General features: G+C 37.6%; 1 protein-coding gene across 12 annotated transcripts in view; it reads left to right on the top strand.

Moving 5' to 3' along the window:
• Positions 1–23,299, top strand: part of DYNC1I1 (dynein cytoplasmic 1 intermediate chain 1) — a 331,611-nt gene that overhangs the window by 214,377 nt on the left and 93,935 nt on the right. For all 12 annotated transcript variants that reach the window (XM_078342739.1, XM_078342738.1, XM_003733588.5 and 9 more), the window contains 4 exons: positions 82–171; positions 7,047–7,209; positions 10,129–10,228; positions 18,619–18,744. In XM_078342739.1, coding sequence (XP_078198865.1) covers positions 82–171; positions 7,047–7,209; positions 10,129–10,228; positions 18,619–18,744 — 479 coding nt within the window. The remainder of the gene's footprint in view (positions 1–81; positions 172–7,046; positions 7,210–10,128; positions 10,229–18,618; positions 18,745–23,299) is intronic.

Below are 23,299 nucleotides of genomic sequence, written 5' to 3'. Positions count from 1 at the left end.
CCTTTACCCCACCTCCCACTATCAACCAAAGACTGATTTTGAGGAAAGAAAATGTTGTATTTTTTTCTTTCTTTTTTCTAGAGGATGAGGAAGATGAGGAAATAGTGGAACCTAAAGTTGGCCAGGACTCAGAACTGGAAAATCAAGACAAAAAACAGGAGGTGAAGGAAGGTATAGTGTCGAAAATAAATAAAATAATTGTTTTATTTGCTTTTACCAAAAGACTATAGAGCTAAGTAAAAATATAATTTATATCTCTGTATGGAATATTTTCTATAGTTGTTCAATACATTACATTTAGCAACATAAACCATAATCTCCAAAGAAAGAGTCGTTTCTTTCTTGACTCATAGATACAAATAAAGTGCAAAACGTCTACAATTTCCGTAACAATTCTAGTTACAATTCTAGTATAATTATTACTAAATAGTGACAAAAGAAAACACTTGTAATCAGCTGTCTTGTTATCTTGTCACACCACCATACATTCCCAATGATAACCATAAAGCAAAGGACTAGATATAATTATTTTGTCAATAAATTTTGAAGTGTTTGTATGTGATCTATGTGAAACATTAATAGTGATCATCACTATTAATTCTGCTATTAAAATTTTTCTTCTGCAAGTCTGCCTGTATAAGGAGGAACAACCTCTTATATGTTCTGGTGATAATAATGACTAATAATTTTTAAGGACTCACTATGCACTTGGCTGTTTTCTAAGCACTCCACAGATATTATTCACTCCTTATAATATCATTTTGAAGCAGATAATATTATTACCCCTATTTAATAGGCAGAGAACTACGAAGAAAGAAGTCTAAAACCTTATCCAAGGACGTATAATGTACAAGCACATGAGCCAAGATTTAGAGTCGAATCCAAAGCCCATACATTTCACCCTGTTGCCCTCCTCATGACAGCACTGTGTCTATAAGAAGAAAGAAAGAAAAAAGAAAAGAAAAAGAGGGACAGGAAATACTGCAGGTGACATTTCCTTACACACCCAACTTTGGATTACTTTGGGATTCTCAGCCCACGGAGACAGAAGAGAATTTTGAATGTGTCTTACTTTCTGACAAATGGAGAGTGGGACCTGAGAACTGAGTGTAGATTAAAAAGCTTCTCCCATATTTCTCAGAGTGTTCCAAGTATAGATCAATATAGAAGCTCATTTGATTTGTAAATTTTAAAGATGGTTGTGGCTCTGGCACAGTGTGGCAGATGTTCAGCACTGGGGACTTTTGTAGGAATTGATACATATTGATCCCATGTACTTACTTCAACACCTTGTGCTCTCATGAGAAAATTACAGTAGCCCAAATACCTATTACAAATGACATCCACATCATATGGAGTTAAATGAGATCATTTTTACAAATTGTTAAAAATCACTTTATAGTGAGGCTCATTTGAAGTGCGTGTGAGTGTGGGTTGGCATGTGTGTGTTTTAGTTTTGGTTTCTTTTTTGTAATCTCAGGTATCTAAAAGCCATTGCAAGATAGTAAGGAAAAAGTACAGCCTCTGGAGCCAGACTACCTGGGATCAAATCTTGTATCTGTCAGTTATTAGCTGAGTTATTCACCTTTTCTTGCGTCAGTTTTCCCATCTGGCAAACAGAGATAATACGTACCTTCAAAGGTTTTTAAAAAATTAAACAGGGCTAGTATGGAACAATACTTGGCACAAAGTAAGTGTTATATAAAAGTTTGCTAAATTATCATTAATAGTCTTGCCATGCAGTGCCTGGGTCTATAACTGGTTTCTACCCTGGTGGGAGGGATGCCCTTGGGGGCCCCAATTCTCTGTGCTCAGCTTTGCCATATTCCATAGCTTTGAAATGACATGGTTACAGGGGCCCCAGCTAGTACATTTAAAAGAATGTGGAAATACTAATAGAGATGCAAGCAAAGTCCTTTAAACTCATTGGACAACTATTGTTAAGGGTCTTATTTCTGTTACTGTGCCGGGTGTCAGGCATTGAGAAGTTCAATCACTTTCAAGTTCTAGGGTAGGAGTAAGTCTTAGGAGAAGATTCAGCATTTTAACAGTGGCATCCACAGAAGACACAACACTTACTCTTTCTGAGAGTCTAAATGAATTTGATGGACGAGATCTCACATTTAAACTTATACTAAAAACATCCTTTTTTAAAAAGCAGTTGGTGAATAGAATATCATGATTACAGGTGCAGTGAGGGACAAAATAAGTCAGGCTCTATTAAAGTACTCTTTTACCATTTGCAAAATATTCTTAAAATATACCTGGTGATAAGGAGCCAGGGTATATTTTGTGTGTCTTGGCATGGATTCCCCATCACCACCACCCCAGCCCTAATCTCCAAATCATCTTCTTCAGCAAAGCAAAACAACCTCCTTTTTAAGTTCCAAGTGAAAACACCCTTCAGTTTTAACTGTTACTCATGCTTCATGGAATTGATTAAAGTCATGTTAAAAGTCCAAAAGAAGTTTGAAAGAATGTTTCCTGTTCCTGTGCACTGTGTGCCTTAGTCTCCATTAATGGCTTTTCTGCAAATTAGCACATAATGGGTTAAAAGCATGTTTATGTTGGCATCAAACTCTGGCTTTTTTTTTTTTTTTAAGCAAGACAGTATTTTGCAAACGTTCGAAAGAATCTCTAGCAGATATAATCGTGGCGCCATTCACACGACTGCAGAGTAGTTAGGGCTGTGTCAGCACTTCCATTATGAACCCTGCGTTTCAGGGATTTATTACTCAGCCATAAAAATTTGCTCTGGGCTGAAACTTGACATACACAGCTTCAAACCAGGGAACACATTTTTGAGAAATCTGGCTTTTTGTTTTTGGAGTGAAACGGAAGAAAAAAATGGGAAGGGGACATGGGGAAAACAATCAGCACTCACTAACTTTCGACATTTTTGCCCATGTGACATCGAAATGCATTAAATAGTAAATAAATACAGTTTTGACTTATTACTGTTTTACTTTTTTCTGCAATAGAATAGGAAAAGAGCAGATATTTCATCTTATGATCAAAGTTTAGAAAACTATATGTCAGTGTCCTAATATCTTCATGTTTAGAAATTCAAAACAATGCAACTGGGAAACTCTTTTATAAATACAAATGAACTCATAAACCTCACACTGACTTCAGAGAAAGATATCCTTCACTTTTAGTTTGGTTTGGTTTCCTTGCTGCTGTTTATGAACTAATTTCACTGTAAAATTCCCATGAGAGCCACTGTCCTTATTTAATCTAATACTTTCCCTGGCTATGTGGGTTTATTCATTTTTTATCCGTTAGATATTCTTGAAAAATATTTTTAAATAATCTTATTGAAATTTAAAGCTACATCACTGAAACAAGTCAAGATGTATTTGTAGTAGATATTTTTTAAATAACTTTTAACATAGAATGAGATACTAAAAAACTCAGTATAAGTTGTGAAATTCATTATGAATTTTACATTTTTATAGAGAAAAAAATCACCAGAGGTCTAGAACCTAAAACTATAGTTTAACGTAGTGTAAATTAATTAAAGAGAATGACAAATTATACATTGAGGGTACCAGGAAAGGTCAATAAAACATAAGAAATGAGATACAATCATGCCTGAAAGATACATTTGAAAGTATTTTTATATATAAAACTAAGAAAAATTAATATTTCTACAATAAAAAGTGGACCCTCAATGACATTTATATTAGATTTTAATTTTGCAGGCCACAAGTTCATGGATTAGTCTGTTTTCTGAATTTTAGGTATTCAGTAAAATTTCTTTTGTATATCTTATTCAAGCTCAATATAATTGTTTGGTTAAATTTTGGTAAATTTGAAAATTTTCTTATCATTTGGGTTATATGTAAGTCATATCCATGCATTCTACTTTTTATAAAGTAGAATCTACTTTTTCTTAAAGTGCTCTTTAAATGCACAAAGTATTGTTAGCTGTCAGTTTTTGGCAGAAACACTCCATGTTTTGTGTTGTGAAAACAAAGAAAAAATCTGCTATAATAATATATTCTGCTTAATTTATGAGAAAAACTATTATCCATGCCCATGTTTTGTTTTGATATTCCCTTTGTTGTTAAATTCCTACCTGCTTAATATGATGAACTTCTTTAAAATAATTTATTAGTTTCCAGGGATAGGAAAAAGCTTTAGAAACAGACACTTCAGGGAGAATTTGGGGTCTATCTTGGAGTAAAACAATTCTGATTCTATTTGTATATTCCTGTATTTTGAACTTTGTGGATTCCATTAATTAACCAATTTTCTTCCATGAAATATGATGTCTGGAGAGGTTATCTCTGAATACACTCTTTGGTTGTGGTTCCTGGATGTTCTGTTATGTTTTCATTATATTGTAACAACACTTATCAATTTAAAGTTCTTTAAGTATGGGTGGTTTTGTTTATTTAATGGAAAATTACTGTGTCCCTATTTAACTAAGTTGAATATTGTTTATGATTTTTAAAAAGTGCTCATCTGCACATGCATCTGATTATTTTCTGCTAACAAATCATGTCATTTGATCCCTGTTCGACATCAAAGCTTAATATAAAATATATCTTTTGTTTGCTTCAGTAGCATTTTAATTTCAAGCCAAATATTGTATTGTCAAACAATAATCTGGAGAGGCTAGTGCTCCACTTACCTGATCTTGGCCTTTGCAAGCACACTTTGATCAGCCATTTATATTTCTGTTAGAGAATAAGTTGTGTGTCTTGAAAGCTGAGATCAAAGTGACAATAAGCTACAGGGAAGAAAAAAAATTACAGAAAATTACATAGATACTATTTTTTATTCAAGGTAATGGACCTGTAAGGAAAGATACAGGTAAAATAGAAGTGGCTCAAAAAAGATAAACAGAGACTAGAAAGATTTTTTAATATCATAAAAAAGAAATAAAGGAGAATAATTCCTACATCTTTAATTTCAAGTGTGTTTCAGGTCATCTATTAACAATGACCATGGCCAAGTGAGTCTTTTTAAATAAGACATTCTTCTTGGCCATAGTATTCTTGTTAAGTCAGGTTTATTAATTTATTTAACAATACTAATCAAAACAAAATGGACCTATCATTTTGTAGGGTGTTTTTCCTTTTGCCTAGTTTCATTTTGTAGTTTTATTATATTCTGGAGTGAAATAATTCAAATGTCACTTTTATAGTTTTAGAAAGCAGACTAATAAGTAACTACTTAATTACTAATTATTAAAACCCAGCATATTTATCTTTAATCCTTAAACCAGACTTAAAGTTTAGGTATCATCTCCATTTCACAGATAAAACTGCTGCCCAGAGAGCTTCCATGCATTGATTAAAGAATCAAAGTTAGCATATGGCAGGGTGCTTGATTCCAGGTTGGTTTCATAGAGTTCTTTATGTTACTTATGACCTCCACCTCTTTCCCCAGTACCTAGCCAAACTCTGAGTGTGAACATTGCCTGATTCACCATTTCAAAAACTAGTGTCTCGGCAGCACTGCTCAGTAGAAGTTGATAAGGGTCCTTGGAAAGTCCCAGTACACACTGGAATATTTAGGGCTCTGGAGACTTAGGCAGCAAAGAAATATTTCTAATTATATTTAGGACTGTTGGAAACTATGGGATGGACTGTGTTAGGAGAAAGTCTTCTGCTATAATAGATGAATCACATGTTGCCCTATATTTCCTGGAGAGCATTTCTTAAGGTATGAACCAACTACATCAGAGTCATTCTAGTTTCTTGTACAAATAGAGGTTCTCAAGTTTTTCCAGACACCCTGCATCATGGTCTGGGGCAAGGAAGGGGAGGCTAGAAAGAGGGAGATATTATGAACATTGGATCCACTGCCATGACTCAGTAGAAGGGCTTTTTGGCACTACAGATTTCTTAGGCTTCAAGATACAATTAATCAAATTATGTAGCACTTTCATAAAACATTATACTACAGGTGATAGTACCTAAAAGATTCTTCTGACGATGTGGCCAGGTAGAAATCGATCTGGTTATTAGGATGGCTGTGGAAGTGCTTGGGAAAACCTGTAGGTGAGTGATTCCACCAGAGGCTCCACCTGTAATTGTAATGCACCACCCTCTTCCTATAAGTTTAACTTCAGGAGCTTCTAGACCACTGAAAGAGTAACTAATGAATATTTTATTGAAGGTTCATTCCACCAGAGTTGAACTGGGGTTCCTGAAGAACCACAAAGGTTCAGCTGGCAGTTTCTGCCCTTGAGGGTTTTCCAGTCTGGAGAGTTCCTAATCTCTTCCCTATAGTATTATGTAAAACATGCAACTGAAGGAATGGTTTATGTAACCATATGTTGACTCTAAGGTGAGTTCACCTTCAGACACTATGACATAACTGCTAGTTATTTGATCTCTTTGTCTCATTTTTTATCTTCAAATTTAGTTTGATAAGATTAATCATGCTAGAAAAGTAAGGCAGAAAAACATTGTGGGTTGTTTTATAGAAGTATTTATTTGTTCCATGTGTTTGTTTAAAAGCAGAAGATCTTGAGTGAAAGCAGGTTTGGAAGGATATATTTTTGCTTTTGAATATAATCTATATAACAATCAGTTAGCCTTACCAACTAACCATTTAAAATAAAATAAATTTACAAAATTACTCAGTAGAAAGAGGAAAGGTACTATGTGGATATTATAGAAGAATCTTAATAATTATGTAATACTGCCAGCTTGACAATAGTACAATAGCATAGATAAATACATAGTTTTATAAATTTATCTATTATGCCCTATTTGAGCTGTTTTTCAAGTTAAAAAAATTTAGAAATGATTGCTAAAAACACATCAATCTATATTTATTTGTAATCTTCTTCAACTCTTCAAAATAATAATTAGACCAAATATGCAATTTTGCGGGGACATCTGCAGAAGCCTTTGGTGTGAATTTATAAATAATTTAGAATCAATATTAACAATGGTTTGTTTCACTGTGTCTTGTCATGCCTTTGATAAGCAGTCTCTCTCAAGAGTTGGGTTCCTCTTGATACGTTTTAATTGTCCCTTTTTCTTCCCTAACGATCTCTTTTACAAAAAAATTAATAAATAAAGCCCCTCCAAGGGAGCTGACAGAGGAAGAAAAACAGCAGATCCTTCATTCAGAGGAGTTTCTCATCTTTTTTGACCGGACAATACGGGTAATTGAAAGAGCCCTGGCTGAAGACTCCGACATCTTTTTTGACTACAGCGGCCGGGAGTTAGAGGAAAAAGATGGGTTAGTCTCTTGTGTGCATGCTTTAAAATATAGTGTAAGTTATCCATTAATTCTAAATTTATTTATGTTCTGACTAGACAAATTCAAAATTAAGAAGTCAGAGGAGGGTGAAATTTTGGAATTGATCTTGCTGAACAGCTTCGACAATGAGCTTGGTGATAAGTTCTGGCTTCGAGCTTCCCTGTAATTATCACGTGTTTCTGTGAAATGCTTTTCAACTTGGTATCTGGGGAACAGTCAAGGTGATAGAGACTGGCAGAGTCACATGCATTATCCTTTAAGAAAACATTCTCGTAAGCAGCAAAGGAAATTTGTGTTGTATGTACTAGATCTGATGTCTAAGCAAATAGGAAATTGAAGAAAATAACATGAGGTATGGGAGAAGTTAACTGATACGGGTGATGATGAATAGAGACTGGAAAATATTTCCTCTTTTTGGTACCATAAAAGTATGCCTATGTGTATATGCCTTTTAGGAAACATATTAGTGTATGTAAGAATATATTTAAAGGTAAAACAAAACTAATCAATAAAATCAAGTGTTTCTAAATGACTTCCTCTATGACTATGGCATAGGTGTTGGAAAAAGCCGTGACAGTCAACCATCATCATGGGGAGAACAGGAGGGACTCTATGAGCCTTATATGACACAAATATAGCTGTTCTTAGCCACAGATTTATTTTGGCCAAGAATAATATTTGAAGGTAGTATCACTTGCCTTTTTCATTAGACCTGATTTTTTTTTTTTTTTTTTTACCATTTCTAAAATCCAAATACATCCTAAAACATTCTTTTTTTTTTTTTTTTTTTTTGAGACGGAGTTTCACTCTTGTTACCCAGGCTGGAGTGCAATGGCGTGATCTCGGCTCACCGCAACCTCCGCCTCCTGGGTTCAGGCAATTCTCCTGCCTCAGCCTCCTGAGTAGCTGGGATTACAGGCACGTGCCACCGTGCCCAGCTAATTTTTTGTATTTTTAGTAGAGACGGGGATTCACCATGTTGACCAGGATGGTCTCGATCTCTTGACCTCGTGATCCACCCGCCTCAGCCTCCCAAAGTGCTGGGATTACAGGCTTGAGCCACCGCGCCCGGCCCCCTAATACATTCTTAAAGGACAATGTCTTATCATCATTGAGGATGCTCAAGGGAATGTAACAGAGGCATAAAAAACTATTTCTTTTTTTTTTTTTTTTTTTTTTTTGAGACGGAGTTTCACTCTTGTTACCCAGGCTGGAGTGCAATGGCGCGATCTCGGCTCACAGCAACCTCCGACTCCTGGGTTCAGGCAATTCTCCTGCCTCAGCCTCCTGAGTAGCTGGGATTACAGGCACGCACCACCGTGCCCAGCTAATTTTTTGTATTTTTAGTAGAGACGGGGTTTCACCATGTTGACCAGAATGGTCTCGATCTCTTGACCTCGTGATCCACCCGCCTCGGCCTCCCAAAGTGCTGGGATTACAGGCTTGAGCCACCGCGCCCGGCCAAAAAACTATTTCTTTTTTCTTTTATTTATTTATTTTTTTTGAGATGAAGTTTCGCTCTTGTAACCCAGGCTGGAGCGCAATGGTGCGATCTCGGCTCACCGCAACCTCCGCCTCCTGGGTTCAGGCAATTCTCCTGCCTCAGCTTCCTGAGTAGCTGGGATTACAGGCACACACCACCGTGCTCAGCTAATTTTTTTGTGTTTTTAGTAGAGACGGGGTTTCACAATGTTGACCAGGATATACTTGTGGATCTCTTGACCTCGTGATCCACCCGCCTGGGCCTCCCAAAGTGCTGGGATTACAGGCAAAAAACTATTTCAAAAAGGAGTTCTGAACATGTTCTGAACAGTAGGCAGCATCTTTAGACAACCTTGAGGAGACAACAATATTTTGAATATACATGTTCTGCAGTATTTGTTTTCTTTTGAAAAGCCATTGTTCTCTGACTTGATTTTGTTGGTCCTATTCCCCTTTGTGTCCCTGGCTCAGTATTGCCCTAGGCTACTGGCAGAACTTTGTGAGCTTGTGTGTGTGTGTGTGTGTGTGTGTGTGTGTGTGTGTGTGTGTGTGTGTGTATGCAGATATATATATTGCTTGAGTTTGCAATGGTGGAGCTGAGAAAGGGTTGACAAAAAAAAACTGTCATATTAAGTTTACTAATCAGAGACGAAATAACTTATTCAGAAGCCAGGTCATCCAGTCTGAACAAGAGCCATATAAGTTAAGTGATGCAGGGTGCAAGCCAGCAGTTGAAGCAAATGAACAGAGGAATGGTGGGTGTAAAAGAATTTCTGAACCAAAGCCCAAGCAACTTAGGCAGCTTTTTATGCAGATCCCATAGTTCTTGGCCCAGAACAAACATTACTCAATTTAAATACTCAGCTCGTGAAGCAGCTGCATAACCAGCGCTGAGTTCCTTGAAGGAGCTGTTATGGCCAGTTGAGTGTTGGCCAAGTAAACACTGGCTAAAGTGTAATCTTCCTAGACTCAGATGTTGTTTTGGTCCATGCCAAAAGTGATAAGTATCTGGAACATATCTGGTGAATCCTCTACTGTCTACCACACCTGTCTCATGGTAGAAATTACCACTTACTATTGGAGTGAGGAGGCTACTGCTGTAGCCTCTCCCTGAAAGGCTTTGGCCTGAAGCAGGGTTGGAGAAAGCTTGGAACTGGTCAAAATGGGAACTTGAAACAAATCTGACATTTCATAACAGTCTTGGAACAACATGTAGAAACCCTTTTTGGGCCAGATTGGAAAGAGCTTTTCATAAAGATGACCATCTTTAGTTCATTAATTTTTATCAGGGTGTGCAGTCTATATTAATATTTTGGCTTCAGAGAGTATTGTGTGGAGGCTTTTGCCACATCAGTGTTTCAATATGAGCAGTGTAGAGAGAGATCCCCATATTTATATCTGATGTTTAAATCCTAGGGATGTTCAGGCTGGAGCTAATCTTTCTTTCAATCGTCAGTTCTATGATGAGCATTGGTCCAAGCATCGAGTGGTCACTTGTATGGACTGGTCCCTCCAGGTAAGAATTATTGCTGGGGTGGGATGAACTGGGCTTATGTTCTCATGGCATTTGTATAAAAAATAATAAAATATTTGTTTACTAACCTACAATTTCTTCTCTATGCCTGTTGGGTTTTTTTCCCCTCATTTTATTGCAGTTTCAGTTTCAATTCTCTACTCAGTAATTTGCATTTATTGAGTACCTACTGTGTGCTAGGTACCAGACAAGAAGCCAGATTGTTTTGTCCATGAAACTGCTCTTATTAAGATTACCATTGATTTCCTACCTGTCAAATCCTGTGGATATTTTTAAGCCATCTGTCCTGACCTCTCTTTGTCAGCAGCTTAGTCAGCTTCCTTGTGCCTAGAGAAACATCTTCCTTCCATTGAGCTCTCACTACTCCTCTTTACAATCTCCTAGTTCTCTGACTTCTCCAAGACTTCTTTTTCTTCTAATCATCCTTAGGGTCCCTGTGGTCATGCCCTCAACCCCTGCTCTTCTTCCTGACATGCTCTCTGTGGGAGATCTCTTCCACTGCTAAAGATTCAACCATGACCATCCTGTTTATATCTCCTGCCCAATCTCCCTGCTGAATTTCACTTTGTACACCAAACAGAGCCATTATTCTAGATGTCTCATAGAATCCTAAATGAATTATTAACTCATTATTTCCATATATCCCAAATCCTTTTTTGCCTATTATCTGATCTTTATGTTAAAGGCACCACAATATACCCAAGAGCCTAAAGCAGAACTTTCATCAAGATTGCCAACTTCCTCTTGTCTTCCAGAGCCAGTCTGTCACCAAGTCTTCATCATCTAATACTATTCTTAACCTTCAAACTGATATTTCTGCCTTCATACTTGTCCACATACAGTTTTCCCCTCTGGAAATGATACCCAAATAATCTTTCTAAAATAAAAACCTGATCACTGGGTCAGGCATGGTGGCTCACGCCTATAATCCCAGCACTTTGGGAGGCTGAGGTAAATGGATCACCTAATGTCAGGAGTTTGAGACCAGACTAGCCAACATGGTGGTACCCTGTCTCTACTAAAAATACAAAACTTAGCCAGGCATGGTGACAAATACCTGTAATCCTAGCTACTCGGGAGGCTGAGACAGGAGAATTGCTTGAACCTGAGAGAAAAAGATTGCAATGAGCTGAGATTATGCCACTGTACTCCAGCATGGGTAACAGAATAAGACTCTGTCTCAAAAAAAAAAACAAAACAAAATAAAAACCTGATCTCTTTATTCCGTAGACTAAAACTCCCCATTGCCCACAGAAAGAAAGTCTAAGGTTATTAGTGTGGCATTCAGAGTGAATGCAGGCAAATTTACCAAAAGCCAATTTGCTGAATGCCCAACTCAGCTAGGTGACAATATACCAAGCACTGAGTGGGTAAGTAACATATATAAAGGCACACAGCCTAGTAGGGTGGTCGGAATTTGAACCTAAGCATCTGATGCCTGAGCCCACATTCTTAACAATAGTGTTTCTTTTCACAATAACACTGACATAAAAACAGTGATAAAAGCAGGAATGATTATTCCTAGGCACTTATGCACAGCACGGTTTCTGCTTTCTTGATATCAATGCTTTTATTGGGAATAATAGAGCTAGCTTTTAATTTATTTTTCTTAATATGCAAAGCACCATGACAGCTGCTGTGAAGGCTTTCTTATTTCCCCCTCATAAAAATCATAGGAAGCAGCCACCCTTACTATTTCCATGTCATATTTGAAGAAACTGAGGCTCAGAGAAGCTAAGCAACTTGCTGAAAATCACTCAGTTAGGGTATGGTAGAGTGGGGATTCATACCTAAGTATTTTATCATCCCAAGGCATATGCTGTTAACCACTGCCTCCCACAAAGAGCTTCTGGATCTGAAACTAAAAGAGCTTGTAGGTGCAGAATGATATGGGGCAGATGCGATGTGCTCTCAGAGTTCAGTGGAGGTTGGAATCTGGTCTCTGGTCAGACAGAGCTTCTCAGAAGACTGGGATTTAGATAAATGGAGGGAGAAGAGGGTGTTCTAGGCAGAGCTATAAAATATATAAGTCCCAATTAATCCTATTGGAGAACAGAGGAACAAAAGAGGGGTGTAATTCCCCATAGCTGGACCCTCATCAGCCATCAACTGGGTGAGTGTTCTTTCCTCTTGAATTCCCTTTTATATCCAAATAACAAAACACACAGTGCATGGTCATGCAGACACTAAGACAAGCAGGGTTTGCCCAGCCACTTTCCACCAGTGTGTGGGTGGTCTCTGAGCATGCTTGAGTGTGCACAGAAATCAGATCCAAGCCCAAGGAAACACTTAGCTCAGCTTGTTCACTTGTTCAGAGTCGGGAAATTACACAGGAACCTTATCTGACACATTCGTCAAGGCAACTACAACCTTGTTCCCATGTCAGCTGATATCATCCCTGAGGAGGCACAAGGCAGGGCCTGTCCCTGTCTTGCCCTGATAGGTGATGGGCCACATTGCCCATGGATGTGTTTCCACACAGGGTCTTGCATGATGTTTGTGTTGCAGGAAGTGAAGTTGGAAATAACAGAAACTCTACCATGGAGAGACCACATTTATTTTCCCCTATTTTTGTGTGACCTGCCCACCTATGCTGTGGGGAGGAAGTTTGCAATTTTGAAAAATATATTGTATATGAGGCATAAGAAAAAGAGATTAGAACCCTCAGCTCCTACATCACACTTTTGTGGGCTTCAAAGGACTAGAGTTACATACTTATGGGATAAAGAGACCTTTTGATGGATTTAGATGCAATCCAATGATATTAAGAAAGAAGAGAGATAGAGGAACAGTCTTGGTATATAGTGGTGGCATGTATGTCTAGGATGATTTCCTGAATGTAACAGAATAGAATTGAGGGGAGAAAAAGGAAGAAATTATAAGATTTCAACATAGCTTTGCTTTGGTCTCCTGGGCTTCATAACCCAGAGCACCTTAACTTTGAAGTATTTGCAAAATATCATCAAACATCGTTCCTTGAAAGAAATCTAGGAATTTGGATGATTATGTCAACTTTGCCACCCATTAAAAATGATTTAGCACAGTGAGTCAATAATACCATCACTACCACATGACGGAGATTTCAGATGTGTACAGAACTAGACTCATGATCTTACTCCCACCATGTATACTCCTCTCACATGTAAATTGTATATTCCACTCCTGTATTCATCCAAGATTCAAACCTGAGTAATCTTTGGCAGCTCAGTTAGTTGCTAAATCCAATCAATTACAAGAGCAAAAAGATTCCTACTGACACCAATGCAAATCCACGAACATGGATTTGACACCTACTTTATGTCATGCCCCCTACTTATTGCTTATGTTAGGGAACATCTTACTGGTCTCTATAAGGTTAAGTCAGTATTAGTACTTTTACCAGATTAATCTCTGTAAAGATTACTTAACACGCTCTGTATCAACTTGGGCAAGTTGCCTAAATTCTCTTGGCTTAAGTTTCTTCATTCATGAAATGATAATAATACCTAGCTCACATACTAATTGTGAGTATTAAATGAATTAATGCATATAAAGGACTGATAATTTGGCTGGGCTCAGTAGCTTACACCTGTAATCTCAACACTGGAAGGCCAAGGCAGGAGGATCACTTGAGCCCAGGAGTTCAAGAACAGTCTGGGCAAATCTCATCTCTACAAAAAATGCAAAAATTGGCCAGGCATGATGGTGCATGCCTGCAGTCCCAGCTACTCAGGAGGCTGAGGTGGGAGGATTGCTTGAGCCTGGGAGGCAGAGATTTCAATGAGCTAAGATCTCACTACTGCATTCAAGCCTAGGCGACAGATCAAGACCCCGTCTTAAAATAATAAAATAAAGGACTGAGAATTTTAGAAGTGTCTGGTGCATAAGAAGTACTCAACAAATGTGACATAGTAGGGAGACAAGCAGGAGCAGTATTATCATTATTTGCAAAAAGGACTCCTATTGTCCCCCATAATAAAATCCAAAATCATTAGCCAGTACTCAGTGACTTCTATGATGATGCCTAGAGGCATTTCCAGGCCTTTCTTCTTTTATACAGCTTGGTATAGCCTGCCTTCTAGCCAAATATTGATACTACAACCTGATATCTATTGGACATGTTCTTCTTCACTGTATTGGTCAAAAAGACTTTACCTTTGGCTAGGTCAAGTAGAAAGAGGAATTTACTGGGGAGCCATTATAGTAATTAGGGAATCATGAAAAAGACGAAGAACCAAAACTCAGCAATAGTAGGAATCTGGGCAGCTTAAGGGACCTCACCAATAGGCTGCTGTTCTTCTCTGGACCTCTTTGCCAGCTCCTGGGTCCTGTGTCTCACTCAGTTCAAAGTTTACAATATCCAGGTTAGAGAATGTGATTGGCTCAGCTGACTCAAGCATCAACCCTGCAATTAATTAATTATCTCTGGGAAGTTAGACATCTGTTTACTGGTATAATCTCCAAAGAGAGAGATTCACTGAACCAGGCAGATACCCAAGAGGAGTCTCCTGTACCCCTCTTTGTGCTCTTATTCCTACTCTCATCTCTCCTCTCTCCTGATAACCTACCCACTTGAGAAGACTCAAGGTCTCATCTCTTCTCAGAAATCCCTTTCAGTTTCTCTTCCTGCCACACCCCACACCAGTTTCCATGCTTCATTTTTTTTTTTTTTTTTTTTTTTGAGATGGAGTCTTGCTGTGCCGCCCTGGCTGGAGTGCAGTCGTATGATCTCCCATCACTGCAACCTCTGCCTTCTGGGTTCAAGGGATTCTCATACCTCCCTATCCCGAGTAGCTGGGATTACAGGAGGGAGCCACCATGCCTGGTTAATTTTTGTATTTTTAGGAGAGACAGGATTTCACCATGTTAGCCAGGACCCTCCTTGGCCTCCCAAAGTGCCGGGAATATGGGTGTGAGCCACCATGCCCAGCCCCATGCTTCTACAAAACCTTGCTATGTCTCTATCTTCACACATCCTAGTCTGCTTTTGTATTTGTCTTGTTTTTTCTATTTGTGTCTTACCTCCCTCCACCTAATGATGAGTTCCTATGGAGAAGAGCCTATTATTCAGGGTATTCTTGTTGCATTTTACCTATCATGGTGCCTTTCATATTTATAGGGGACACTTGAGGCATGCCACAGTGGACAGGAAAGGACAAGGCTTTTGAAGCCCAACAGACTTCAAGTAGGGTTCTTGATTTATCACCTATTAGCAACATAGCTGGAATATGTTATTTAACCCAGGACTCTGGGCTGCTTTGTCTGTGGAAATAAGTAAACCATTGCCTACCTTAGAAGGTTATGAGGACCAAAAGAATTAACATATCAGGCAACTCATTGTCTGGTACATAATGGGCATTTAAAACATGATGGTTCCTTCATCTCCAGTAAATGCTAGGTTTCTTTTGTTTTTTGTTTTTTGTTTTTGAAATGGAGTCTCGCTCTGTCACCCAGACTGAAGTGCAGTGGCACACTCTGGTCTCACTACAACCTCCGACGCCTGGGTTCAAGCAATTCTCCTGCCTCAGCCTCCCCAGTAGCTGGAATTACAGGCACAGGCCACCAAGCCCAGCTAATTTTTGTATTTTTAGTAGAGAAGGGGTATCAACATTGAGCCAGGCTGGTCTCCAACTCCTGACCTCAAGTGATCTGCTGGCCTCAACCTTCCAAAGTGCTTGTATTACAAGCATGAGCCACTGTACCTGGCCTAGGTTTCATTTATTTGTTAGAAGAAATGGGCTTGAGACCGTATCTGGTAATTAACAGGTAAAATTCTCCTAAGGTAGATATTGGATAATTCAGCCCTATGGGTAACCAGATTATCATGAATTTTATAATTTTTTATATTCTCTTTAAAATTATAATTTTGAACAACATTTAAGATATAAGTAATTGTTTAGAGTTTTTTTGGAAAAAGAAAATATGACTAGTCATATTCAAACAAACAGTGGAAAAAGACATAATAGAGAGCACTTTGAAATCACAAAAACTTGCATGAGATAAAATTTAAATTAGTATCTTTAGGCCTTAAGATTTCAGCTATAGAATTATGCCAAAGGCATTTCATTGGTAATTTTACTAAAGCACTCCCTGTTTTCTAAAGGAGTTTTAAAGCTAAATAATTTAAAATATTTTTAAATGAAAAAAGAAAAACTGCAAGTGGGTGCCAACGATGAGACCCAGATGTAAAGCTGTGGGATATTATTGCAGACACATCTGGCTGCTCCTTGGCCCCTATGGTAGTGGTGTTGATGTTTATAGAGTTGCCTTTTCACATGTGACATAGTTAAACTTCAGATGGACAGTCTGGAGACTTCCGTGTTTATCTGGATGTTAGTTTCTTTGAATGGGCTTTGAATCAAAGGCCTTTGATTCATCCACTGAGGAGCGTTTTTTAATAAAGAATGATTACTTCCCCTGGTGGCCATGTACATGTGTATCACCGTATGCTTATACTTCCTCTGCACAACCAGCAAGTTGTAACTCTGCAGCTTTCTTTAGTTGAGGCTGCTGGAAGAATAAATAAGACTTAGATTGAGTTACTTTTGGTAGAAAAAAAGTTCGTGTTCAAATTTATAAAGGCAATCTTCCATTAAATATATGTACAACATAGTGAAAAAGAAGGAAAAAATTAAATTATAAGAAGAGAGTAATATGATCTGCTATAGTCCTGATGCTATTTTTAATAGGGCTGCCTTATGAGAATCCTAGGTAAGAATGACATTTTCATGAAATATGTCCTAACTTATAAGTACCGCCTATGAGATTTATCCTCAGTTTATTTAATAACACTCAGGACAGAGTTTATGTGGGGTGAGTAGGTCTTTCTAATACCTAACATCACTATAGAGTCTTTCTTGTTATTTTACTGGTTATGTTTCTTGCATTTAAGCCTTTAATTATTAGTATTGTTTGACAACAAAGGTTGAAATATAAAACCTTTCTCTTGAGCACAGAATTACTAAAATTGAAAATTTTAAATAATTAAAGAAATGTTGGCATGAGTTTATTACATGCTAGGAATTACTAGGCCCTGGATTCAGAGGTTAATAAAAACCAGTCCCTACACTCAAAGAGCTTACAATCTAGCAAAAGACATAAGTGTAGAAAAAAACTATAATGCATTTGACAAGTGCTTTAACTGGCAGTGCAGACACATAATACTAAGGGAATTGATCATAGGCAAAGAATGAAGTGGATAGTTAAGTCAGGATTGTCTGGAGGACTTTATGCCTGTGTTGAGTGTTAAAGGATGAGTTAAGTATGTAAACAACACAGAAGAGGCATTCCAATGAGAGACTCTCATTGGGGCACATAGGTACAAAAGTTTACCTGTGTGCTTCAAAACTAGTCCAGTGAGGCTGGATCCTAGGGTGTGGGAGGTGGGAAGAAAGAGGGAAGATTGTAGGAGAGTAAGCAGGGAAGGCAGAAAATGACAGATTATTAAAGATCCTATGTGACCTGCATTTTGTGTTCAAAGTAATGATGACCCATTAAAGTATTTTAAGCTGAGGAATGACTTAGCCACATATATATTTTTTAAAGTCTTCCTGATAAAGGATGGAGAGTGGAGTAGGTCAGTATAAGAAGCCATTTATGAAGCTGTTACCTTCATCCAGATAAGAAATTAATTTAGGAGGCTCTGACCTTAAAGATAGAAAGAAAATATTCATTTGAAACGTATTGAGGAATTAGGGAAATTCAGTATATGGGAGTAAGACAGAGAAAGAAGTAAAAATAAATATAGAATAGTTGGCCTGGGCCAGGTGAAGTTAGTGCAAGACACTAAAATAGGAAACACTAGAAGAGCAGTAGGTTTCATGTGGAAATCAGTGAGCTCACTTTTCTGTGTTGCAATTGATGTGTCTATGGACAGCCCTGAGCAATCCCTAGTAGGCAGTCAGATATAGAGATCTGCATCACAGAGAGAAATTAAGCCTAGAGATACAGATTTGAAAATTACCAGCATGTTAAGCTTATTAAAGCCACTGGAGTAGATGAGCTTACTCAGGGAGAACAACCCTCCTTGGAATATATGTAATAGAAGGAGAACCTGCAGGGACTGAAAGAGAAGTCACAGAAGAAAATCAGGAGAGAAAGATGTAATGGAAGCCAGTATAGGAGAAGGAAGGGAGTAGCACAGAGTGTCAAATGATACAGAGAGATAAAGTGGTGTTTGTAATTTGGTAGTTACCGGTGAGTATGATGAGCGCATACTGAGTGTTAGAGGCAGAAACCAGATTTCAGGAGGTTGCAGCAGTAAGCTGATATTAGCTATGACACAACATAACAGAAAGTATCATTTACACCATGTAGTATACCAGTTGGAATAACAAAGTTTTCCTTCTGTTGTCCTCTTAGTGTAATTCATTCTTGTGATCTCTTTCATTTAGTACCCTGAGCTGATGGTGGCTTCTTACAACAACAATGAAGATGCTCCTCATGAACCAGACGGAGTGGCCTTGGTTTGGAACATGAAGTTTAAGAAAACCACACCAGAATACGTCTTCCACTGTCAGGTAAGTGTCAGTATAGTAAAAGTAACTTACATCTCTTGCTAGACCAAATATAGTTCATGCTGTATTGCATCTGTCTTATGCTGAGAGGAAGAACTCAGTTTAAAAATGAAATGGTTGACAATTTTGGAAAATTCCCCCACAGTAACCTAATGTTTTGGGAAAGTGGCAACCCTCCCCTGTTAGGAAGCTTGTTTGGGGACCATTTGTCATTTTCTTTCTATTTAAAACAGCCCCCATGAGGATGAGTTTATAAAGACCTCTCACTTTTGAAGAAATCGTGGTGTACCACTTCCTCTGCTTAGCAGCAACATATGCTTGCCCACCCACGTGGACATCCTCAGAGCACTACCATTTCAGGTCTCCCACTCTCTTGGAAATGTAGTTAAATGGATTTTGCCGATTTTAAGTTTATGGGTGCCATACTACTTAACAGTATTAACAGATAATACTTTTGTAGCCAGCATGGGGGAAGACTTACCACTCATATTTCTTGAGTTGTCGGGAAATACAGTTGCTGTTTCTGGTTTGAGAATGCAGATATAATTTCAAATATGTTTGTATTTTTCATTCCTTCTCTCTGTGGACACATCTTCTCTTCCACTTGACACAATACAGGCTGAAATTATTGTACCCTTGTACACATTCAGCTTTGCTCTGTTGCCATGACTCTACCTAAATAATAGGCCTCAGCATTTGCCAATACACCAACCCCTTTATTAATGCTCCTATCCTGTGATTATGCACAGGCAAATAAAAAACAAACATTTGAGCTCAAAATTGCAGTTCCTCAAATGTTACAATTCAGAAGTACTGAGTGGCAGATTACTCTGAATACAAATACATCATTTGAAGAGGGTGGGTAAACCTGTTGATTTTTGGAAGCTTAGTAACATTTTCTATCTAAGAACCAAGTATCTTTTCGAACTAAAATATGTTTAGACTTTAGAGCATTATCAGATATAATTTGGGGAATAACAGCTGCTGGAAAAGAAGTTCCAGCCTCAACCTGATTGAGTAACTTCTAACTCTGCCCATGTTTTTCTAATTTGCTATCTCAAAAACAACTTAACAAGAAGTCTAGGTCCTTATGGTAAATAACCTTTACTTTTTGAGCCTTTGAAATGAGAACGGTTTTTTCTTTTTCTTTTTTTTTTTTTTAAGACTTTCAAGTCTGCTTGATATGGTCCTTCTGTAAACATAGAAGCACAAAATCCTAATTTTGTTCAGTTTTACAAGGTTTGCTGAATTTTCAGGACTATACTATGAGGATTAAGAAATAAAGAGAAGCACATTTTTGAAAAACAGTGCCTTTTAAATTATTTTGACATTACAGAAAGTATATCTTTGGTTTTAGAAATCTAATAAGTAACACATTATTATAATGAATATGTATGATCTTTATCATGATTTTCACATTTTAATAATATTAAATGACTACAGGTTTTTGGAATCAACTATAAATTCCTTGTTTTACCACATGACAATAGTAATGCTAGTATTAATTGAAAAGGGCATTCTTGTGTGTGTGTGTGTGTGTGTGTGTGTGCATGCGTGTGTGTGTGTATGTGTGTGTATCTTTGGGATCATTAACTAAACATTTCTTCAATAAACATTCAATTTTTTTAGTTTCTCCCTTAATGATACAATGTATGTAGTTTAGAAGAAAATGTATACATGATTTTTTTAAAAAGCAAGAGGTACCCTAAATATAGTAACAAGGTTTACTATATCATACAAGAGTTACCTAAAGATGCTGATAAAATAGTTGATTCCAAAAACCTGTAGTCAGCACTTTGATACAGGTGATACTCATGACGTTGGGATAAAGGCCAGGAAAATATCACTGGCTGCCAAAGAAAAACAAAATTGCTATGATATTGAGTATTTCTGAACTGTTGGGAGACCAAATCAGGAAACTGGGAAGCCAGGGAAGTCCTAGGTGAAATAGTGTTGGAGATTAGGTAGACTGATAATATAATAAAGGCAGTTTGGTTACCTGTGTACTGAAGTGTAATACCTGTAGCAATATCTACATGTGTGTGTATTTTAAATTTCCCCAACACTTCTGCCTTCATGATCTCATTGATTATATAAAAGGGAGGTAGGAAAAATGTTATTATTCTCTTTTTCCAGTTGAGAGATTTTATACTTTAGAGGCTACCCAGCTAGTGAACAGTAGAGCCAATCCTGGAGCCGAGGCTCATTCTGTTACTTCATGCCATCACCCAGGCTGCATTCTAAAAACGTGGGCAGACATGAGACTTGATAGCAAAAGCTGTGCAGCCCATTCAAGGTATATTTTTGGTCACTTACCCTTATAAGATATTGATTAGACATGGTTCTAGACGTGACTATCTTTACACCTTCTAACCCTAAAGGGAAATTGAGATCCCACAGAATTAAAATATATATGTGGAAAAACCAAAACCCTCACTCACTGACCTATAACTTTTCTTCTCTGTCCTATCTGATCTTTGCTAAATCTTATTTATTACAGCTGGTCCTTTCTAGACACTAACTCAGGGAAATCAGGTCATTTGAATGTGCTTCCACATTCTCCTGTGATGTTCTGATGATTTTTTTCAAGAAATATTGCACATCTCTTCATTTATTCAGAATTTTTTTTAAATATATATTTTATTGCACTTTAGTTCTGATGATTTTTCAAAATTAGACAACTAGTTTCTTAGAAAAAGGACAGAGGTAGAGAGTAGCAAGAGTACCTTATAATGACTATACTCTTATAATTTTGGAGTAATTGCATTTGCTGTTTATTTCTTGCTGATCTCTGCTGATTCTTCATTTTTTTATGAATCTCTGCTGATTTGTAAGTGTATAACTGCAAACAAAACAACGGATCAGAAAAGCATTGTTTCAGGCAGTAGAAAGTAAATGCACAAGAAACAGACATCAGCTCAGTGTTGTTTTGTAAAGACTGACAAGCTTTTAGCCTACTCTTTAAAAGATTTTAGTATAAAGTTTCATTTCTCTCTGTTGTGGATATCAAGGCCAAAAAAATACCTTCTACTCTCATGGGCAGTTTTTGTGTTGTGACTAAACTGAATTTTTATTGTGGGCTCTGGGCCTGCATTTTCTATTTTTATTTCAGTAAAAGCTGTCTGTACTTGGAAAATATTGGTGGACTCTGCATAGAAATCAGCCACTCGGCACCATCACACACTCTGGCAGTGCTCCTGCTGTCTTCTGTAGTGGCTTCCACACACTGTCATTAGATTATGTGTCTGACCACCCTGTATTGCTTATTCTGGTGTGGTCTTTCCCTTTTAGATGGAATGAATAGAATCAGAAATATACATCTTAGAATTATCTGCATTGAGGTAAGTGGAAAAGCTATGTTTAGAGGCTTAACTTGGTCAGAGGTATTTATTTTTACTTTTACTTTTTCCTGATTTGGTTTTTTTGTTCTTGGCAATCTCCTTTGGAGGAGGATCTGACAATGACCTGAAACTGGAAATGATGTGAAACCTTCACTATTTCAGGGCAAAGCAGAAAGTGAAGTGGGGTAATCAGCTCACCTCATTTATGTCAGCGTTTAAAGCCCCTGGTCTTTATTTCTACACGGGCTTCACTTACCATTAAGATTCTATAAAAGTTACAGATGTCATTGCTGCTCACAGCCTCAGCTGCCCAGTGTTTGACTCTGCATAAGGTACCTGCTAACCTTAAAGAGAGTTCCACCTGTGAGGAGTGATGGTGACAGAGGAGGGAGCGTGGGCTGGTGGTTAGGACATGGACAGAAAATCAGGACTTGGAGTTCCATTCCCAACTGACCACACTGCTGAGTGACCCTGGGTGAGTCATGGTGGCTTTACTGTTGTGTTTCCCAGTCCCATGAAAGGAAGACTTTCTCTAATCTCTAGTGTAATTGTAAAGTTTATTTCAATAAATCTCATTTCTTCCTCCATCAATTTTTGTCCCTCCCCCAACCCAGGTTGTGTCTGTAATCCAAATCTACAAAACAGCTGTGGACACAAAGATACAAATTAATTGACATTAACTTTGTAAAGTATATTTTCACCAGAGAAGTATTAGAATCTCCTTAAGATTTTTTTTTTCAATGAAGAGTAACTTGCTTATGGCCCAGCTGATAAAAAGAAAAAGGCATCTTCTAAGCTTTTCTCTTGGCTAAGCTAAAAAGTGGTTGTTACAGGTCAAAAAGGAGAAAAGGACCTTTCCTTGTGGAGGGTGAGACCCTCTCCACAAGAGGGTCTTCCCTTCAGTTTTCCCTAATCCCAACAGTGATTAATTTTCCATCACCTTTCTATAATTTTAATAGAAAGTTCTTTGACAATTACTGCTTCATATTTAGTATGAATTCCTGAAATGAAATGTGCTTCAGAATGAAAGCACATAGTAAGTGCTTTGTAATTGCCAAATAAACTCCATGGCTAAGACATGAAAACAAGATTGAGACCCAGACGGTTTTCAAATATGATATTCGGAGTGCCATAGGATGGGAAAACAGAAGAGAAAACCTCAACCAGTGTTGCACAGATTATGATACACATTTTCCAGAATAAAGTCATGGAAAATT

The sequence above is a fragment of the Callithrix jacchus genome, chromosome 11 (genome assembly GCF_049354715.1).
Source record: "Callithrix jacchus isolate 240 chromosome 11, calJac240_pri, whole genome shotgun sequence".
Lineage (NCBI taxonomy): Eukaryota > Metazoa > Chordata > Mammalia > Primates > Cebidae > Callithrix > Callithrix jacchus.
Note: the sequence above shows the minus strand (reverse complement) of the source record. Positions and strands in the feature narration are given on the sequence as shown.